Source organism: Epinephelus fuscoguttatus, linkage group LG2, assembly GCF_011397635.1.
Source record: "Epinephelus fuscoguttatus linkage group LG2, E.fuscoguttatus.final_Chr_v1".
Classification (NCBI taxonomy): domain Eukaryota; kingdom Metazoa; phylum Chordata; class Actinopteri; order Perciformes; family Serranidae; genus Epinephelus; species Epinephelus fuscoguttatus.
This window is the reverse complement of record NC_064753.1, coordinates 26,044,740-26,062,733: the sequence shown is the minus strand read 5'-3', so window position 1 is coordinate 26,062,733 and position 17,994 is coordinate 26,044,740. Positions and strand designations below refer to the sequence as shown.

Sequence of the window (17,994 nt, the reverse complement as noted above, 5' to 3'; positions counted from 1 at the left end):
GTCAAAATCGCTCCTTCCCACTTTTTACTCAACCAGTCATGCATCAGCATGCTGCTGTTTGAGTGGAGAGACATCAGCACTAAGGATTCACAGGTGTTTTCTTTAATCCATCAGTTTTTTGTGGTGTGGAAGTTAGGAAATAGTCTCAGTGAGGTTATATGTTTCTTTGCTGCTATCATGTTACTCAGTGAGCTTGAGGTTTTCAGTATTGATCAGTGTATTTAATTTTTCTGTAATTCAATAGCTGCTTCCAACCTCAGCTGGGCTTCCTGCAGGCTGGGAGGAGAAGCGAGACACTAAAGGAAGACGCTACTATGTCAACCACAACACTCGAACCACTTCATGGACACGACCCCTCGTTCAGGTACAAAGCAGGCTTTCATATCGATATTGATAGGGGAAAACATATCTACACTTTAAATTTCTTAAAATTGACAACAGAAGTTAGAGTATCCTTATCTTGTGTACTCGGACATATTTCTAAGTAATACTGAATATTTGAGCAGTTTAGAGATTTAAATCAAATTCTTCACATTTGATTGGACTGCTAAAGAGTAGGCATAGAGTTTAGCACAATATGAAGCTACAACCCTGCTAAGCGGTCTGATGGCTACACTCACACCTCCCTCTGCGTTATATTCAGAGGAGGACAAGGGAGAGATGAATGAATTAGACCGTAGTCACATTTTTTTAAAATGAAAACCAAAGTTTTGCCCACTGGTACCCAAGCACACATCTCTTCCTATCTCCCTCCATGTTGCTCTGTCAGCTACTGTGACCCAAAGATGGCAGAATACTTTGTGTGTAGCTATCTAGTCGCCCAAAGTCTCATTCGATTGGATGAACTTTTGTCAAGTCAAGTCAACTTTCTTTATATAGCACTTAACACACAAACACAGTTGATCCAAAGTGCTCTGTAGCTCACACAGTGAAAAACAAAAACAAAAGGAAGAAAACAAACACAAACATTTGAGTGATAATAGTAGCAATAATCCTTAGTTTTGCACCTATAACCAGCAAAATCTGTATCCTTGTTTTTATGATGTCAACACTTTGTGACAGTAACAGCAACAGTGACAATCACATTATGTTATACACAGTAACAACTAGTGAGAAGTGTGTTTTAAGATGACTCTTGAAAATCTGGGGCAGGATCGGATGGTGGGAGGAGGAGAATTCCAGAGTTTTTGGGCAGCAATACCGAAGGCCCTGTCCCCATAACACTTAGTCCTGGATCTCGGGACAGACGTCAGAAATCTGGTCAGACCGTCTAACTTCTCTCACAGTGTGATATTGGAGAGGAGTTCTGTGGTGTAAGAGGGGGCAAGGCCAGTTTAGTAAACGCTCCTGAGTGCAGCAAGAGTCATCAAACATTTGAAACTCTTGCCTGGATTTGCAGAAAGAGAGAAGACCTGGATTTTAATTTAAAAAGTACTCTGATAATGATTGTTGTTGTTGTTGTTGTTTTTGTTGTTTTTTTTTAACATATATTTGGCATACAACAAGAGATAAATGATCAGTTAACACCAGTTAACACAGGGACACAGGATTAAAACTGGGACAATTTATTTTTAAATTCAAATTTAAATAGATGCTGTCTGTAGGCTGGCACGTTTCTATTCAAGTGTTAAGAAACAAGATCAAAAACAAGTGAAATGTATTTATTATTATTTATTCATCTATGTGTTAACACCATACCTCTTCATATAATGTTTTTTGTTGGACAGAAAACCCCAGAGGCCTCAGCACCAGCGGCACCAGCAGCACCAGCACCTGCAGCACCTGCAGCAGCAGCATCACAAAGGGGTGCAGGTGTTCCCCAGAGCCTGACTCCACCCTTGCCAGCCATGTCCCCCGAGGAGTCTCCTCAGCATACCCCGAGCCCAGAGGCCACACATGACTCTGGGTTCCTACCGGCTGGTTGGGAGGTTCGCTGCGCTCCCAGTGGAAGACCCTTTTTCATAGACCACAACACAAAGACTACTACCTGGGTGAGAAAGCAGCAGACTTGAGATATTCTTCACCTCTAATTATAAGTGGTGATGATTGGGCACTACTGGCTGGCTCCAAGAAAGCTTATAGAAGTAGAAATACCAGCAAGACAACAACAAGGAAGGGTTTCAAGTGCTAAGTTAACTTTTTTCTAAATGTGTGTCAAGGGCACAACTTTGTGAATATTATCTCCTAACACAATTTCTTGTGTTTCCTGTTTGACTGAAACACATCCTGTTTGTTTTCCTCTGAACAGGAAGATCCCAGGCTCAAGATTCCTGTGCAAATGAGGAGGAGACCCTCACTAGACCCGTCTGATCTTGGCCCTCTGCCGGTAAGTTCATCACTTACAGTGATCAGTAACAAATTAGTTGAAAGGCATTTATCAGCAAGATCTCAGGCAAAACTCTATATGGTGCATTAACTGCTCTGTGTTGTAACATTTAATCAGAGCTGATGCTGTAGTAAAGACTGTGATATTTTCTTAATCCTAGCCTGGCTGGGAGGAGAGGGTCCACACTGATGGGAGGATATTCTACATAGATCACAGTACGTATGACCTTTTATTCTAAAAATACATCTCGGACTGAATGACGAATAGGTTGATGAATGGCCTCTGATGTATTACATTTCACAGACACCAGGACCACACAATGGGATGACCCCAGACTACAGAACTCAGCCATAACTGGACCAGTGAGTATATATAGATTATATTTGAAAGATTATTCTTCAGTGACATCATACTAGGACACAATGCAAACAGTTATCTATTTATAACTTACAGGTTTCCTGTAAGTATGTGTTACTGACCACTGTGCGTAGGTCACATAGTTAAGATAGATTCATAATCACTGAACATTGTTCTTTGTTTATTTTAGGCAGTGCCTTATTCCAGAGATTATAAACAGAAGTATGACTACTTCCGGAAGAAACTGAAGAAACCGGTGAGTGTCCTTACATTACAGCTGTGACCTCTACCTTGATAAAACTACGCTAAAAAAGACTGGTGTTGCATATACCTTTGTTATCAATTCTTCACATATGGTGTATTTATTCACCCTGCACGTGATCATAAACATTCTTCTTAATGAGCTCATTACATTCTTCATAGGCTGACATCCCTAACCGTTTCGAGATGAAGATGAGAAGAAATGCAGTGCTGGAGGACTCATACCGTCGCATCCTGTCAGTGAAGAGGGCAGACCTGCTGAAGGCACGACTGTGGGTGGAGTTTGAGGGAGAAAAAGGCCTGGACTACGGTGGCTTGGCCAGGGAGTGGTTCTTCCTCATGTCCAGGGAGATGTTCAACCCGTACTATGGACTGTTCGAGTACTCTGCCACGTGAGTCCAAACACTATCTCTTTGTAAATCTTTTCTAATGGTCATATGCATCATTGTGGTGTTTTAAAGGCTATCTATTGTGCTTTTTCATACTTTGTGTCTTATATATAGTGTTACAATGAAGGACGTTCATATTAAACATGGCAAAAATTTCAAACAATGATGTTAACATATGTAGAACTAATCCCTTTGACCAAAAGCCTCAGGTTTTGCTGTACACTGTTTTTACTACTCTGGCTGCATTATGACATCATAGTGTGCCAGATTTCTGCTTCAGGCATACTACTGCAAGTGTTTACATGACATAACCTACACTGCTACATAAATCTACAAGCTCACATCAGGGAAAGCAGCTTTTATTGGTGATTTTTCACAGTAGAAAGCTGCTAATCTCCGTTACAGCCATCCCCCAAGGTGCAGTGACGTGTAGAGACACAGAGATACAAAAGACCTGTAAACACTGACCAATCAGAGCATACTGGGCTTTATCAGGTGCGGGCTTAAAGAGACAGGCACTGAAATGAAGTATCTCAGACAGCACACAGCACAGACAGTGTGAGGAAAATGAAGTTGTTGGTTTTTTTTACTATTAAAGTATGTAAATCTGTTCTAGTAGAAACCTTAAATATAAGTACAAACACGAAAATGAGCATAACAGGTCCTCTTAAGACAAGCACAGACATCCAGAACAGTCTCATCTTGCACAGCCTGTTTACATTTTGAGGGACCTGGAATGATGTTCTGACTTATATGAAGGAACAGTAAATGAAAGACATCCATGACAGATGTTCTGCTTCTGGGTTTGAAAACTCTAAAGGAATACATGAAAATACGGACTCAAAGACATACACGTAATGTCAGGGTCTTTAGCAGCAGCTCTACAACCCCTAGGGAGACCTCAGAGTTGTTGCAGGGGGAGCAGCAAATCACCTCTTGGTTATTTGCGTTAAGCTTTAATTTAAATGTTTTTTTTCCTTTTTGAAATCACACATTAACATGGATCTAACATATAATTAGCAATGACAAACTGGCCTTTACATAAAAACTATTTATTTTAGTTTACACAATATTAATGATAGTCGAACTGTTAGCCATGAATTATTGTGCAATCATGTGAGCTAGCTGATGCTAAATCACCATTCAGCACCTTGTGACACCTTGCGGACGTTCTTGTGAGCCACAGTGAATCGTTCTGTAACTTTTTTAAGCAAGAGACTGACACACCGTCTATCTCAGAGACCACTGCCAAAAGTGCAGAGGTGGTGGCTAACACACCTAGCCATGCTCAAATTGCTGCTGACTTAGCAGCTACAGACAAGTCCAAACGAGAGAAAATATTGAGAGAATTATCTCTAGTTCAACAGCAAAGAGGTGTTTGGCCTGAAAAACATTAAGGACCTCTGACATAATGTATCACTGCTTATTTTATACAGTCATCAGCTCTATGTGTGTGGTTTTTGTTGTTGGGAAGATGCACTTTTGTTTGCACAGTGTCAGGATACTACAAGATTGAAATTGCTCGTCTTGTGTCACTGTCAAAATCTACAAAATGTGGTCTGGAAAACTGAAATGGAAAAAGAGTTAGGGGCATGAAGCAGTTAGTTCTGTTTAGACAATTTAGGATGAGCATCAGTGAAAGTACAAACTTTCCCAATTCCCATACAGTCACAGGATTATATTTCTTATAATAGTGGCAACATAAAAATACACATACAGGAGCTGTAATTATCTGTGGGCAGGAACCAGGAGAGCTGATTTAGGAAAATATTTGACATTTAAAGTCCCCCTGCCATGTGTTTTTTCTTATGTTTATGTGCCCTAAAATGTCTGACCTTAGCTGTACTGACTTGTAAGTTTGCAAAGTTTGTCACTGGAGAGGTGTTTTCACATTTGTATACTGAAGGGAGCAACGTCTGTGCACTTCCCTCAAATGTACACCTGCAAAAAAAACTGAAACCTCCAGTACAGAGCAGACTTGACAGTACAGAAAGTTTTGACAGCAAACATGGCAGAATGTGCCGTTTTTGGATGTAAACCCTGGAGCTTCCTTCTACTATCTACCAAAAACTTCATCATAGCAGATATTATTGTGTGATTCGCAACCACTTAAAGCTGTGTCAGCCACTGCCAGTTAACCTACAAGGTAACAAACTACATAAGAAAGATGCTATCACGCTTACTGTTCTGATATGCTCTCTAGTTGCTGATTTTGGTGCACAACAGACTCCTCATCTGAGTTTGGGTCTGACTAAGTCTCAAACATGTATGGCTGAATCTCGCCCATGTTTCCTCTAACACTATCACTACCTATTTTGATGTGCACTTCTCTTTCACTGGCCAACCTAAAGCAAGCAGCACTGGAAGTGAAACTTACACCGCAAGCAAATTCCTCAATGAAGGAGAAAGAGTAGATGTGCTTCCAGCCCCTTTTTATGTAGAAAGACCAATTTGAATAAAATTTTAAATTATTTACTTTAGTAAAGTAAATTAGTTCCTATTTTGTGATTTGTGTTCCAGGGACAACTACACACTGCAGATTAACCCCAACTCAGGTTTATGTAATGAGGACCACCTGTCCTACTTCAAGTTCATCGGCCGTGTGGCAGGCATGGCTGTGTATCACGGCAAACTGCTCGATGGTGAGTCCTGCCTGAGTGTCTCAAGGTTGTTTTAACATTATCAAAGAGCAGAGGGAATATCAAATTTAGTGATTTTCTTTTTAAGATCCTGACATTTTTGTTTGTTTCCTCCAAAGCTTTCTTCATTCGGCCCTTCTACAAGATGATGCTGCAGAAGCCGATCACTCTGCAGGACATGGAGTCTGTTGTGAGTGTCACATTTTCCATTGCACATTGTTAACTTAGCACCTTATTTCAGCACATCAGGATCTTTTAATTACAATCTGGAAGACTTTAATTTTGTTTGTTTTTGTTTCTAGGACAGTGAATATTTCAACTCCTTGATGTGGATTTTGGAGAACGACCCAACAGACTTGGATCTGAGGTTCACCATTGACGAGGAGCTTTTTGGACAGGTGTGTTCAAGCATGCCATCTTTTGTCTCTAAGACCCTGATCACACAGGTTGCAGAATGCTGTCTGTGTGATCAGGGTCTAAATCTTGCTTATGTGATAAGATGTTTTTGTGTAATTTACATGATGTGTCTCTTTCTTCCTCTTAAGACTCACCAGCATGAACTGAAGCCGGGTGGCTCAGACATTGTCATCACCAATGACAACAAGAAGGAATACATCCAGTAAGCATAAAGCACTTTTCATCCTCTTTAAAGTGTTGAAACTTTGGTTTTATGTTAACCTGCTGTTTTGTGTTTGACAGTCTGGTGATGCAGTTTAGGTTTGTGAACAGGATACAGAAGCAGATGACTGCCTTCAAAGATGTAATGCTTTATTTTATACATATTATGTAACATAGTAAACATCATTCAACAGTATAAAGTAGAATTAAAGTCACATTTCTGTGTTTCAGGGGTTCTTTGAGTTGATACCACAGGATCTGATCAAGATCTTTGATGAGAACGAGCTGGAGGTGAGTTTTCAGTCCGCCCGCTGTGCTGAAATGAACCAGATTTATTCCAGAAAGATGAATAACGGTGTGTGTACCTGCTTTCTTGTCCCCCACAGCTGCTCATGTGTGGTCTTGGAGACGTGGATGTGAATGACTGGAGAGAGAACACCAAGTACAAGAATAACTACTGTGCCAACCATGTCGTTATCCAGTGGTTTTGGAAAGTAAGACAACTTTCCATGCCTGGAGCCATCATGCAGAGCTGTGGACCTTTTTCTCCTTGTGCAAAGAGCTGTGTTTAAGGTATTTATTTATGTATCTGTTTGTGTTGCTACAGACGGTGCTGCTGATGGATGCAGAAAAGCGAATCAGGCTCCTACAGTTTGTGACAGGAACATCGAGGGTCCCAATGAATGGCTTTGCTGAACTCTACGGTGAGAGATGAGTTTTTATTACTGCATACTGCATTGTTGTTAGAAAGTGAGTCTTTTTTTTAAGTATGGATTTAAATTAAATCCAGTTAAAATCAAGTTGTACATTGCCTGATGTTTGATGGTTTTATTTTCCAGGGTCTAACGGACCACAGCTGTTCACCATCGAGCAGTGGGGAACACGTGATAAACTCCCCCGAGCCCACACATGGTGAGCACTTTACTCAGATTTTTTCGTTAATAATTTTTCCGACATTTAAAAAGGCTGAAGCAAGCTGTGCCAAAAAACAAAATTGCTTACATAGCTTTCTGCTCTCCTTGATAGTAATTTGTTGGTTATGTTTAGCAGTGATGTTTATAGACAGGGCAGAGTTCAGCTGTGAGGAACACTGACAAATAATCTCATTTTACTAGAATATGACCAGACTGTGTCTCTGAATATGACAGTTTTCTATCTTCTGTGCACAAGATCCATTCTTGCAAGATCTAAAAAGATATTTTTGGGCTTTAGGGGCTCCACAAGGGTGTCCTATTGGGCTCAGAATGATAATATGGCATCATTACATTACAGTTGTACATAAGCCCTGATTGACACACGACAGTGTACATTATGATTTCTTCTTCACATCTTACACTGAGCTTTTGTGCGGCTGTGATAATGAGTAAATGAATGAATGAATGAATGAATGAATAAATAATAAAAAGAGACTATTACAAAATGATATGTAACAGGGCATGTAGTGGGTCAAAGCCCTCTAGTGGCTGGATACAGTCATAGCTCTCACTCTGCAGCTTGAAAACTGAATGCAGTCATGTAACTCAGTGAGACGCCTCAGAATGTGAAGGAACAGTTCACCACAAAATCAGAATTACATATATTTTCCTTCTTACTTGTACTATTTATCAGTGTAGATTATTTTGGTATCAGTTGCTGAGTGTTGGAGTTATCAGCCATAGAGGTGTCAGCCTTCTCTCCAGTACAATAGAACTAGACAACACTTGTCTTGTGGCGCTCAAAGTACCAAAAAATACATTTGGAAAAACTCAACATCAGTGTCTCTTTACAGAAGTTATTACCCATTACCCCTTACTGAAGATAATCCACAGACTCTGTTGTGAGCAGTTTCATGTAAGAACTATTTTCTTTCTACCCAACTACACCTGCCAACTGTATCACTGGGTAGAAGGAAGCGTGTATCTACTGCTAGCTCACCTAGCACCACTGAGCTAGCTAACCTTACAGCTCAGCCTACGAGGACACCATTAATGCTTAGATCTCAGGCTGTCACAAGCCTCTTGTCAGTGAGTAGATGCATGCTTCCTTCTGCGTAGGGATATATTTGGCGGGTGTAGTTTGGTAAAAAGAAAATAGTTCCTACATGAAACTGCTCACAACAATGTCTTGAGTAATCAAGTCATGATTTCTATTTGAGAGAAGGTAGACATCTCTACAGCCAATATCTCCAACACTCACCAACTCACACCAAAACAAACTAAACTAATATATATCTCATCAGCTAAGAGGAATTTTGTACCTTTGATTTTGAGGTGAACTGTCCCTTTAAGAGAGAACTCCACTGATGTTACCCGTCAAAGAAAATATTCTAGTCACAGAGAATGCAAACGTTGAGATTGAGTTGCATTGTAGGAAGTGTTGGATGCAGGGTTTTTGGAGCTTGGCTCATACCAGGGACTTAAAGTCAGGTTATTTTTGCCTCTGCTGGACCACATTTGACCATTCCCTTGTTAATCTGTGGAAAGTCCCTCAGATTTTATGGAGGTACTGAATCGCTTGTCTGTTCCTTAAGAATTACAAATGACCCAACAGCAGCTGAAATTGGTTCCTGCAAATGTTTATTTTTTATTTCCCCTCTTTGTCTTTTCCCTTTCGCCTCGTAAAGCTTCAATCGACTGGACCTGCCTCCGTATGAGTCTTTTGATGAGCTGAGGGAGAAACTTCACATCGCCATCGAGAATGCACAAGGCTTCGACGGGGTTGATTAGAGCTTGTGCTGTAACTGAGCTGTACTGATTATTACTGCATGATGTGGTCAAGAAGTTGATGAGAGACACAAGCCGTGCGTCAGATTCGGGTGTTAACCTGCCAGCTGTGTGACAGATGAAGGACAGTCACACAGCCCTCACTTTGGTCCTCTGTTGAGGCACACATGGAGAAAGGACTTTAAATCTGGAGTGACAGAGGTATTTAATCACTCGACGTGTTCTAAAGTTTACAAAGCAAAAATGCAAAGCTGTATACTGTATAACAAAAACATCTAACCTTAAAAAAAACATTAGTTTCATTTGGGCTGCATTGCCTCGGATAAACTTTATGCTCAGATTCTCACATCAGGTACTTGTGAGATTTTGTCTTCACATTGTTGTTGATGGGTAATTAGTTTAGTTATGCTTTTTTTTTTTTCTTCGGCAATTGCTTAACTTGTCCCTTCATCACATGTTAGTGCTGGAAAGAGTGGACCATGGGTCAGAATACTCACTAGGTTATGTTATACACAAGGATAGCATCAACTCTTGACATTTAAATGAAAAAAGTACAGCTCGCTCAACCACGTTTCCTGTCCCATACAATTCAACGCTTAAAGTAAAGTGAACATGAAATTCCTGTAAACATGACATTGGCCCAACTGGAACAATATTACAAAGAAAATGTTGTCCAAAAGATTTAGGCAGCAAAGTGCCAGAGGTTATCAACATCAAAACCTTAAATATAAATTGGCAGTTCAACCTAAATAGAACAGATGTGAAGATATTTTTTTCTATCATTTAAATTCTATACATTATAATTACACATTTTTCATTCCATCACACTAGAATCACTGATGCAAATCCCAAACACATGCACCTCAGAAGCACTGGTAGCAGAAAATGTACAAGTTATATTCAAGTCTGAGCGACTACACTTAGAAAAGTGTATCATTTAATCATTTTAGTAGCGATGTACCAATACCAGGACCAGTAACAGGCTAAACTAATTATACAGTAGTTTGTATCCGACTACATGCAGTGTTAGATTGTGCTGAAATACTATGCATAATTGTACATATTGCATTACATTAATATACTGTACATGTAAAATCAACTTCTTCAACACGATGAACCATTTATTGTTTAAACTGTTCACTTAAAGTTGTGAAATTAGCAGATAATGGTCATTGGTGCACCTCTACATTAAAGGTCCAGTGTGTAAGATTTAGGGGGACATAGTGGCAGAGATGGACTATAGAATAATAAGTTTGTTTTCACTAGTTTAAAATCACCTGAAAAAAAAGGTGAGCACATATGAGGTGCTAGGCTAGCAGCCCATCTCTGATATGCCAAACAGTGTTGGAAAAACACTGATTTTTGATGTGAAACTGTTATTCAGTGTTTTTTACTGGTTTAAATCACCCAGTCTGTTTGTTTTAGGGAGGAAGAGACCTCTGTGGATATTTCAGCTCAATGTAAAAACCTCCCAAACAATGAACACTGAAGGAAGTTCAGATGGGAGTTCAAGCTCGGCACAAGGGAGACATTTCAGCAAGTTGCAATTTGCAATCATCACCACTAGATGCCACTAAATCCTACACACAATTCCTTTAATACATGATTTTCTTTGATTATCAGTACCCGCTCATACTGAAGTTCAACACTGACAGTTTGTATAAGAGGAATAAACAAACGTGCGCGCTAATATCTCCCGGGCCAGTAGCTTACAGAAACATTATCCAACAGACTGACCGTATCACACACTTTGCATAAAGTATGTTAGAAATCATGTTTCGTTGCCTTATGTCAATGAGTGATATCATTTTGTTTTCCTCAACTCATCATGGGTGTCTAATTGCAGCACGGTGCTCGATTTTTAAGAGTACAAATATAAAAAATTGTTTTCTTGGTTGTCAAAAATGTGTACAGTTTATTGTCTGTTTTCAAAATGAGTAATCACTTGTTTATACCTTTGTAGGAAAGTAACTGTACTTCAGCAGTAGATTTATCGTTTTCTGAATGGTAAAACATGTGTTTACACTACCTGCCATGTTTACAGGTCTATGATAAAAGAAGATATCGTGGTCGGTTCTTGTCTCTGACAACACAATTTTATACTTTATGCTTTTATAAAGTGAAGCACTTTGTTAATATCGATGAGTCTTACTTCTGAACTGTCTTTGCCAATCTGTCACCTGCAGACTGCTTAAATCGCTCTTTAAGAAAATGATCCTATGCTTCAAGTGCACGTGTTTAAATGTTTACATGTGAACATTGCTGAAAATAAGCACATTCTCTTCTTTCACTTATATTTAAAGTTCAATACAGAGGCCTTTGTTTGTAATGTATTGTAGAATCTGATTGTTTATTAATGTTTTAATCTCTAAATGGAAGTACTGTTATATATCTATTGTCTATTGAATAATAATGAATAGATCAATACTTAATTTCTTATATATCAAATGTTCTTATTATACAATTTGATTATAACACCTGTAAGTGCATTACAACAACAAGGACATACATGCAACATATATACAGCAGTTTAAAGGGTGGAATGAACTGTAGCTGTTAATTCCCAATTTGATGACCTATAGCACACCAAATTAAATATAAATATATTTGAGAAATAAAAAAATATAAAAACAATTATCTGGTGTCTTTGTGTCTGACTTTACCACTTGTGCTTTTTTAGTCTTACTGCAGTTTCTCTCTACTGATTTGACAAACTTCAGCCGACTGTATGCAGTGATATCAACTTAAAATGTGTTCATGTAACTTTTAATGAGTTCTGCTTCTTTTTGCACAGAATGTTTTAACTCTGTGTATTCATTATTTATTAGCTGTATACACATTTTAAATGCATACAGTGGTTCCCAACTGGTGGATTGCAGGCACATTCTGAATGGACCGTAAGTGACTTGTCAAGTTTGTAAGAAAAACACACTTTATTTTTAAGTACAGTAAATTTCAAGCAGAGCTTTTATCATGAAGTGTCAGTTTCTGCTGTAGAGTGAGTGACTGACTAACGGACAGCTACTTGACAGACAGAAAAACTAGCTCAAGGACATGGCCGAACACAAGTATGACACTGACTGTATCAAACTGTGTGGACCTCCAAGTGTGCATTTTCTGATGTTATTGTGGGTTTAATAACCGTCTGTCAAGTTATTCTAAGACACTGGAAGACAACAAAGGCCCCGGAGTTGAAAGAATGGGTTAATGCAATGGTGGAAATAGCATCTTATGAGTGCATGTGCAGTAGGAAAAAAATGGTTGTCAAGAAAAAGGAGTATCTCCATGGGACCAGTTATGAACTCATATCAAAATGGAAGATAAGTCTACATAATTATGAGCTTGCTCTGTGATTATGTGATCCTGTAGAGACATGTATGAGGACATACATATGTGTGACGTGTTTTCATTTGTCAGTTTGTTTTCTTCTCTTTCCTCCTAGAGTTATTTGTTAATTTTTCTATATGTATTGGAGTCTACCTCCATATTATAAAAAATGTGTGCCTTTTATTCTTGTATGCCCAGAAAATAATATATGTATGCCATATACCGAAACTTTCAAACCAGTATAATCTTGAATTATAAAAAACAAAACAAAAAAACAACTGTGGAATGTCAAACTAATGACTTACCAATATCCACTGGTTTATAACATGCAATAATGTAGTTGTAACCAGGTATAAATGTTTATGTATTTATCAATAGTATAACTCCTCCTGTGGCACCCATAAGTGGAAGCTATTATAAACAGTTTTAATACAGCTATGCCTCAACATGTGATGTTTTAATTGTTGGCTAATACTGTGCATTAATAAACACTTAAAAATGTACTTATCCCTGGGTACAACTAATGAAATTAATGAAATAACTGTTCATTAAATGTTGATGAATCCTTATACATGCTAAGTAATGTTGCCCGGTTTACTTTTTCTTTACTTTACTTTTGCTTTCTACTTTTCACACAGCTATCACATAGAAAACCTGATCTACAGAACATTTAACTCAAGCACTCACAATTCACTTAAGTCATCCCACAATCTTACTTCTAACAGAAGATGTCTCTTTCTGTTGTGTTCGCCAATTTAAAGCATGAGAATATATTAAGGTGCAAAACATGTGACTCTCATCAGTTTGAAGCAACGTGTAAAAAAAACACACCACACTGGTAACTTGCAAAGAGCGGAGGAGAAGCAGTTGCAATATATGAATATTACATTGATACATTGCTGGCCATCACTCCACCCACAAACTGTGCCGTATTGGCAGGTGCCGAAACTGAATTCTTGATTAATTAAACACCCTGGGGAGAGCATCGCTGACCATGATTGAGGCCAGGTTCTCACTTTCTCACGTTACGTAAGAGGAGCTCATGATCTGCACCAAGGCTGAGGACTGTTATTGGTTACATAACACAGTACAAGTGCTTTACAGAGAAGTTAAAGCATGAGAATATATAAAGGTGCAAAACATGTGACTCTCATCAGTTTGAAGCAACATGTAAAAAAACACACCACACTGGTCAACTGCAAAGAGCGGAGAAGCAGCAGTTGCGATGTCTGAATGTGAATGTTATGTGAGAGAATCAGTGGAGGGACAACAGTTTTCCAACTTTGCAGTATCATATAATGGATGAGATTGGATGTTAGAAAAGTTGCCACACAGGACACACCTGTATTTTCTATTCTAATTTCTATGGAAAATATAAAATGACTTCTTTGTCCAGTAATGCATCCTATTTTAAATTTCAGAATCTAAAGACATCATAGAAAGTCTTTCACATTGCATTAGGTGGGAAATTCCTACTTTAATGATTCCCATACATAGGCACACTCCAACACATATATATAGCTTACTTTTTAGGCACCGGTATGTTGTATAAAGACTTTTGAGGACATCTCTTGGAGTGGGTATTTACTTTTTTCAAACTGAATTTAATTCTTTTACCCTTAAATCATTTAATTTTTATCCTTTAAGTTCTTAGTTTGAAGAAAGATCACACATCCAACTGTCTCAGATACAGGCGCATTGGAAAATATTACTTGAGTCTGAGACAGAAAATCCCACACACTGCTCTTGCTGAGCTTCACAATTTATTAGTAACACTGACATTTCCTTTTAACCCTTTAAATTCTTAAATTCATTCCAGAGATGTTAGTTTGGGTGGAATTGTGTTGTACAGATGTAGGTGTTTGTAGTACTGATTTATTCCAGCTGGGGGTGATAAAGCACAATTTTATTCTCACTGAATGGCATCACCCAATTTCAAAACATTTAAACTTACATCCATCAAACAAAATTGGTTTGTTTAAAATCATATTGCAAATGGTGACATTGAATTGTCTCTTTTTATTCTGCTTTATTATGTCCAACTGGTGTCTCCTACAGTATGGGGCTCTGATTCAGAGGCGGTGTTTAACAGGAGCATGTTTTAACTAGTTTATAATCACCTGAAAATAAGAATGGCTATGATTTCACTAAGTCAGAATGAGCCGTTCATATCTACTTAGGGAGTAGGACCTCATGTACAGAGATCACCATTTGCTCTGCCACGTTTCTACAGCAGCTCAGAATGGACAAATAACTGGCTCTAGATAGGACCATTTGTGTTCTCCCGTCGGCCACTGTAGTTAGCAGCCCTCTAAACCACTTGGAGGACAGTCTGACTGTTTATCCCAAGTTAATTTAGCTACAGTCAGATATGAGTGTGTGATCTTTCCTGTGTGCTTGTTGACCTACAGTACGGGGCACTGATTCAGAAGTGGCGTTTAACAGGAGCAGGGTCTGTGGAGAGGACTCATCAATATCTCTGTGGTCAGAGCCTTTTGTGTGACTCAGCTCAAAAGCTGCAGTTCTATGTTTTCCACAACCCCCCTGCTGTGGCACTAAAAGTCCCCTCCCCTCCACAGGGGTCAGTGGAAAGGTCGCACACCATTCAAGCTGGCCTTTTGGACACTTCTGGGAGTCAGTGGGGATGGTCATGTGTGGCAGCAGGAAGACACAGGCCTCGGCCAATGGCAGCAGGCCCTGGGAAATCTGGCTCCCCTCTACCCACAGCCTCACCAACATTCATAAGCTGATAATGACTTTTTCGTCCATTGATCCGGCCGCAGAGCTTGACCTGAGTTCACATGCAGGCTGGCCATCACTCCACCCACAAACTGTGCCGCATTGGCAAAACTGAATTCTTGATTAATTAAACACCCTGGGGAGAGCATCGCTGACCATGAATGAGGCCAGGTTCTCACTTTCTCACGTTATGTAAGAGGAGCTCATGATCTGCACCAAGGCTGAGGACTGTTATTGGTTACATAACACAGTACAAGTGCTTCACAGAGAAATGTAACGAGCTAATAGATTATTAAGTGTGTGTAAGAAGTTATTGTGGCAGATATCATCTTAATGTGCTGGAAGAGGGCTTTTTTTATTAACTGGATAATATCTTGAAGCTATTCCTGGAATTAATGTGGATTTTTTTTAACCTGTAACTATTAGATTTACATTTATATTAATATCTTTTACACATATAAAAAAACATGGAGGACACTTGGAACAGTATTGTTTTTTTAGCACTATTTTTTTAAATTCAAATTTTACATATTTTCCACACATACAAATTCACATACTTCATGTGTTAAATAAAATAAAATACATTAAAATAAAACAAAGGACACCTCAAATAAGAAAAGCTATGCAAAACAAAACAGCAACATCATAGAAACACTCAGCAACACACAGCAATTTCAAAGTGACTGTGTCTGTCCCATTCTCCTGCCCTTCATCTGGTTGCATAACTGTCCACAGTACAGTACAAGATGCTTTCACCTTCACCTATACATGTAATGATGTTACATCCATTTTTCTCCCTAGATTAAGCTACTACAGTGGTGTAATGGTACTTCATGAAGTGGGTGTACTGCTACGTAGAGTGGGAGGTTACCAAGGAGGAAGTGGGTACACTCTTCTTTATAGTCCAGTAGCTTTTTGTTGATGGGTGGATATACTGTAAACACGTCGAAAAAAAGGTGGGTATACCCCGTACACCTGTATATACCCCCTATTGCACCTCTGTCCGCTCTCATCCTCCTGCCTGCAGAAGTCTAAATTCAATTAACTATTCTGAGTTAACAGTAAAGTTATTTGGATAAATACCCAGTATATACATATCTTTGCTACTCCAACAATCTCAGATAACAGATCTGTTTTCAGGTAACTTGTCATCTAACTAAAGTTACACCTGAGTTAGTAGATCAATTTCTGCCTCTGTTGAAATTCAGGAAAAAGCCGTCATGCCAGTTGAGAAGAAAGTGAAGAAATTGCAATGGTGGCAATGATTTCTTTCTCCCTTTCAATACTTTACCGTTTAAAGAAGCACAGGAATACAACAAACATAATTTTATAAGCACTTGTTCAACTATGCACCCATACAAATATTATACTGATAGACACACATGGTAGTTCCCTCAATAAAGGATCATTACTCATCTCATGAGTTTACAAGTGCAATATATTTCCAGAATTGCTTGAATTGATCAACCCGTGGATTGAGTGAAAGAGTCTCCATACTTTAAACATTTATCACAATAGCTACTCACTCAGTCTTTGTTTGAAATTCAGTCTGTAACCATTCTTGTGTTACAGCTGTCTTGCAATTTCTGCCCATTTTTATTTCCTGTTTACTGACTTTGTTTTGGGTAAACAAACACCTGACTATAATTTACTTCATTGCAGCAGTTCAACCCTTTAAACATGGGAGCCTTCATATTTTGAAATGTCTTTCTCCAGCACACAAAGAGCATTTTAATGTACTGTGAACATATATTGTAAAAGCCTTTGCAGCAGTGACCCATTTAATCAGCAGCAGTAATATTTCTGTTGCATTTATGAGCATAAGTCTTCACTGAAGTGCAGTTTTCTGGACTGAATCAGCACTGAGTGTGTTTTTCTGACTGACCGGTCATCACAGCTGGGCTGCGGTCCTGCTGCTGAATAAAGGTTCACAGAGGGAGGAGGAGAGGACCGTGGGAGGACCGTGGGAGGAAGGGGGTTTGATCTCTCTGCACAATAAGTGATGGACATTGGATCAATATTGACATTGACACAGCAGCTGTCCTGCTCCTATCAATGCTTCCTCTTAATTGCAGGGACCCAGTTTTAAAGGACAAACTCATTTCCATTAACATTTTTTTTCCAGTCTGCAGAGACCATTTGGTGTGCAGTTGGTCTCTGATACTGAGCGATCTGCTCTCATCAATACAGCTTGTATTGATAAGGGGGAGGGAAAAGGTGCTGGTGGAGCAAGTGAAACCACAATATCAGTGCTGAAGTCCCATTGTTACAAAATATACAAAACATTCATCATGAGTCAGTCAGTTTTTTTTGGTCATGTCCACACTACACAGAAAAGCAGTGACCTGATCTTAAAGTTACTGATACAAAACATGTAGTATTAATGTATGTTTCCTATGAATGAAAGAAGGCTCAAATCAATGTATTACATAAAATACATCATCAAAAAATCAACTTCAATCAAAGGTAATGATAGTCCAGCAGCTCCCATGTTCAGCAAGCTAAAATTACCTTCTCTCAATGGAGTCTGGTGGCTTTGACGAGAGCATAGATGGGGAACTGAAGCTGTTAACAGCTTCTCTGTTGAAACAGGATGTCTGACAGAAAGGAAATGTGGTGAAAATGCTCTCAATATA

At 39.0% G+C, this 17,994-nt stretch overlaps 1 protein-coding gene across 3 annotated transcripts in view; it reads left to right on the top strand.

The window, feature by feature from the left end:
• Positions 1-11,926, top strand: part of nedd4a (NEDD4 E3 ubiquitin protein ligase a) — a 36,292-nt gene extending 24,366 nt beyond the window's left edge. For all 3 annotated transcript variants that reach the window (XM_049597197.1, XM_049597179.1, XM_049597188.1), the window contains 17 exons: positions 245-364; positions 1,728-1,991; positions 2,249-2,326; positions 2,487-2,541; positions 2,630-2,688; positions 2,874-2,939; positions 3,107-3,336; positions 5,854-5,975; positions 6,092-6,162; positions 6,275-6,370; positions 6,518-6,591; positions 6,672-6,732; positions 6,822-6,881; positions 6,977-7,084; positions 7,198-7,294; positions 7,430-7,502; positions 9,193-11,926. In XM_049597197.1, the coding sequence (XP_049453154.1) occupies positions 245-364; positions 1,728-1,991; positions 2,249-2,326; positions 2,487-2,541; positions 2,630-2,688; positions 2,874-2,939; positions 3,107-3,336; positions 5,854-5,975; positions 6,092-6,162; positions 6,275-6,370; positions 6,518-6,591; positions 6,672-6,732; positions 6,822-6,881; positions 6,977-7,084; positions 7,198-7,294; positions 7,430-7,502; positions 9,193-9,295 (1,737 nt within the window). In that variant the 3' untranslated portion in view covers positions 9,296-11,926. The remainder of the gene's footprint in view (positions 1-244; positions 365-1,727; positions 1,992-2,248; positions 2,327-2,486; positions 2,542-2,629; positions 2,689-2,873; positions 2,940-3,106; positions 3,337-5,853; positions 5,976-6,091; positions 6,163-6,274; positions 6,371-6,517; positions 6,592-6,671; positions 6,733-6,821; positions 6,882-6,976; positions 7,085-7,197; positions 7,295-7,429; positions 7,503-9,192) is intronic.
• Positions 11,927-17,994: the final 6,068 nt, after the last annotated feature.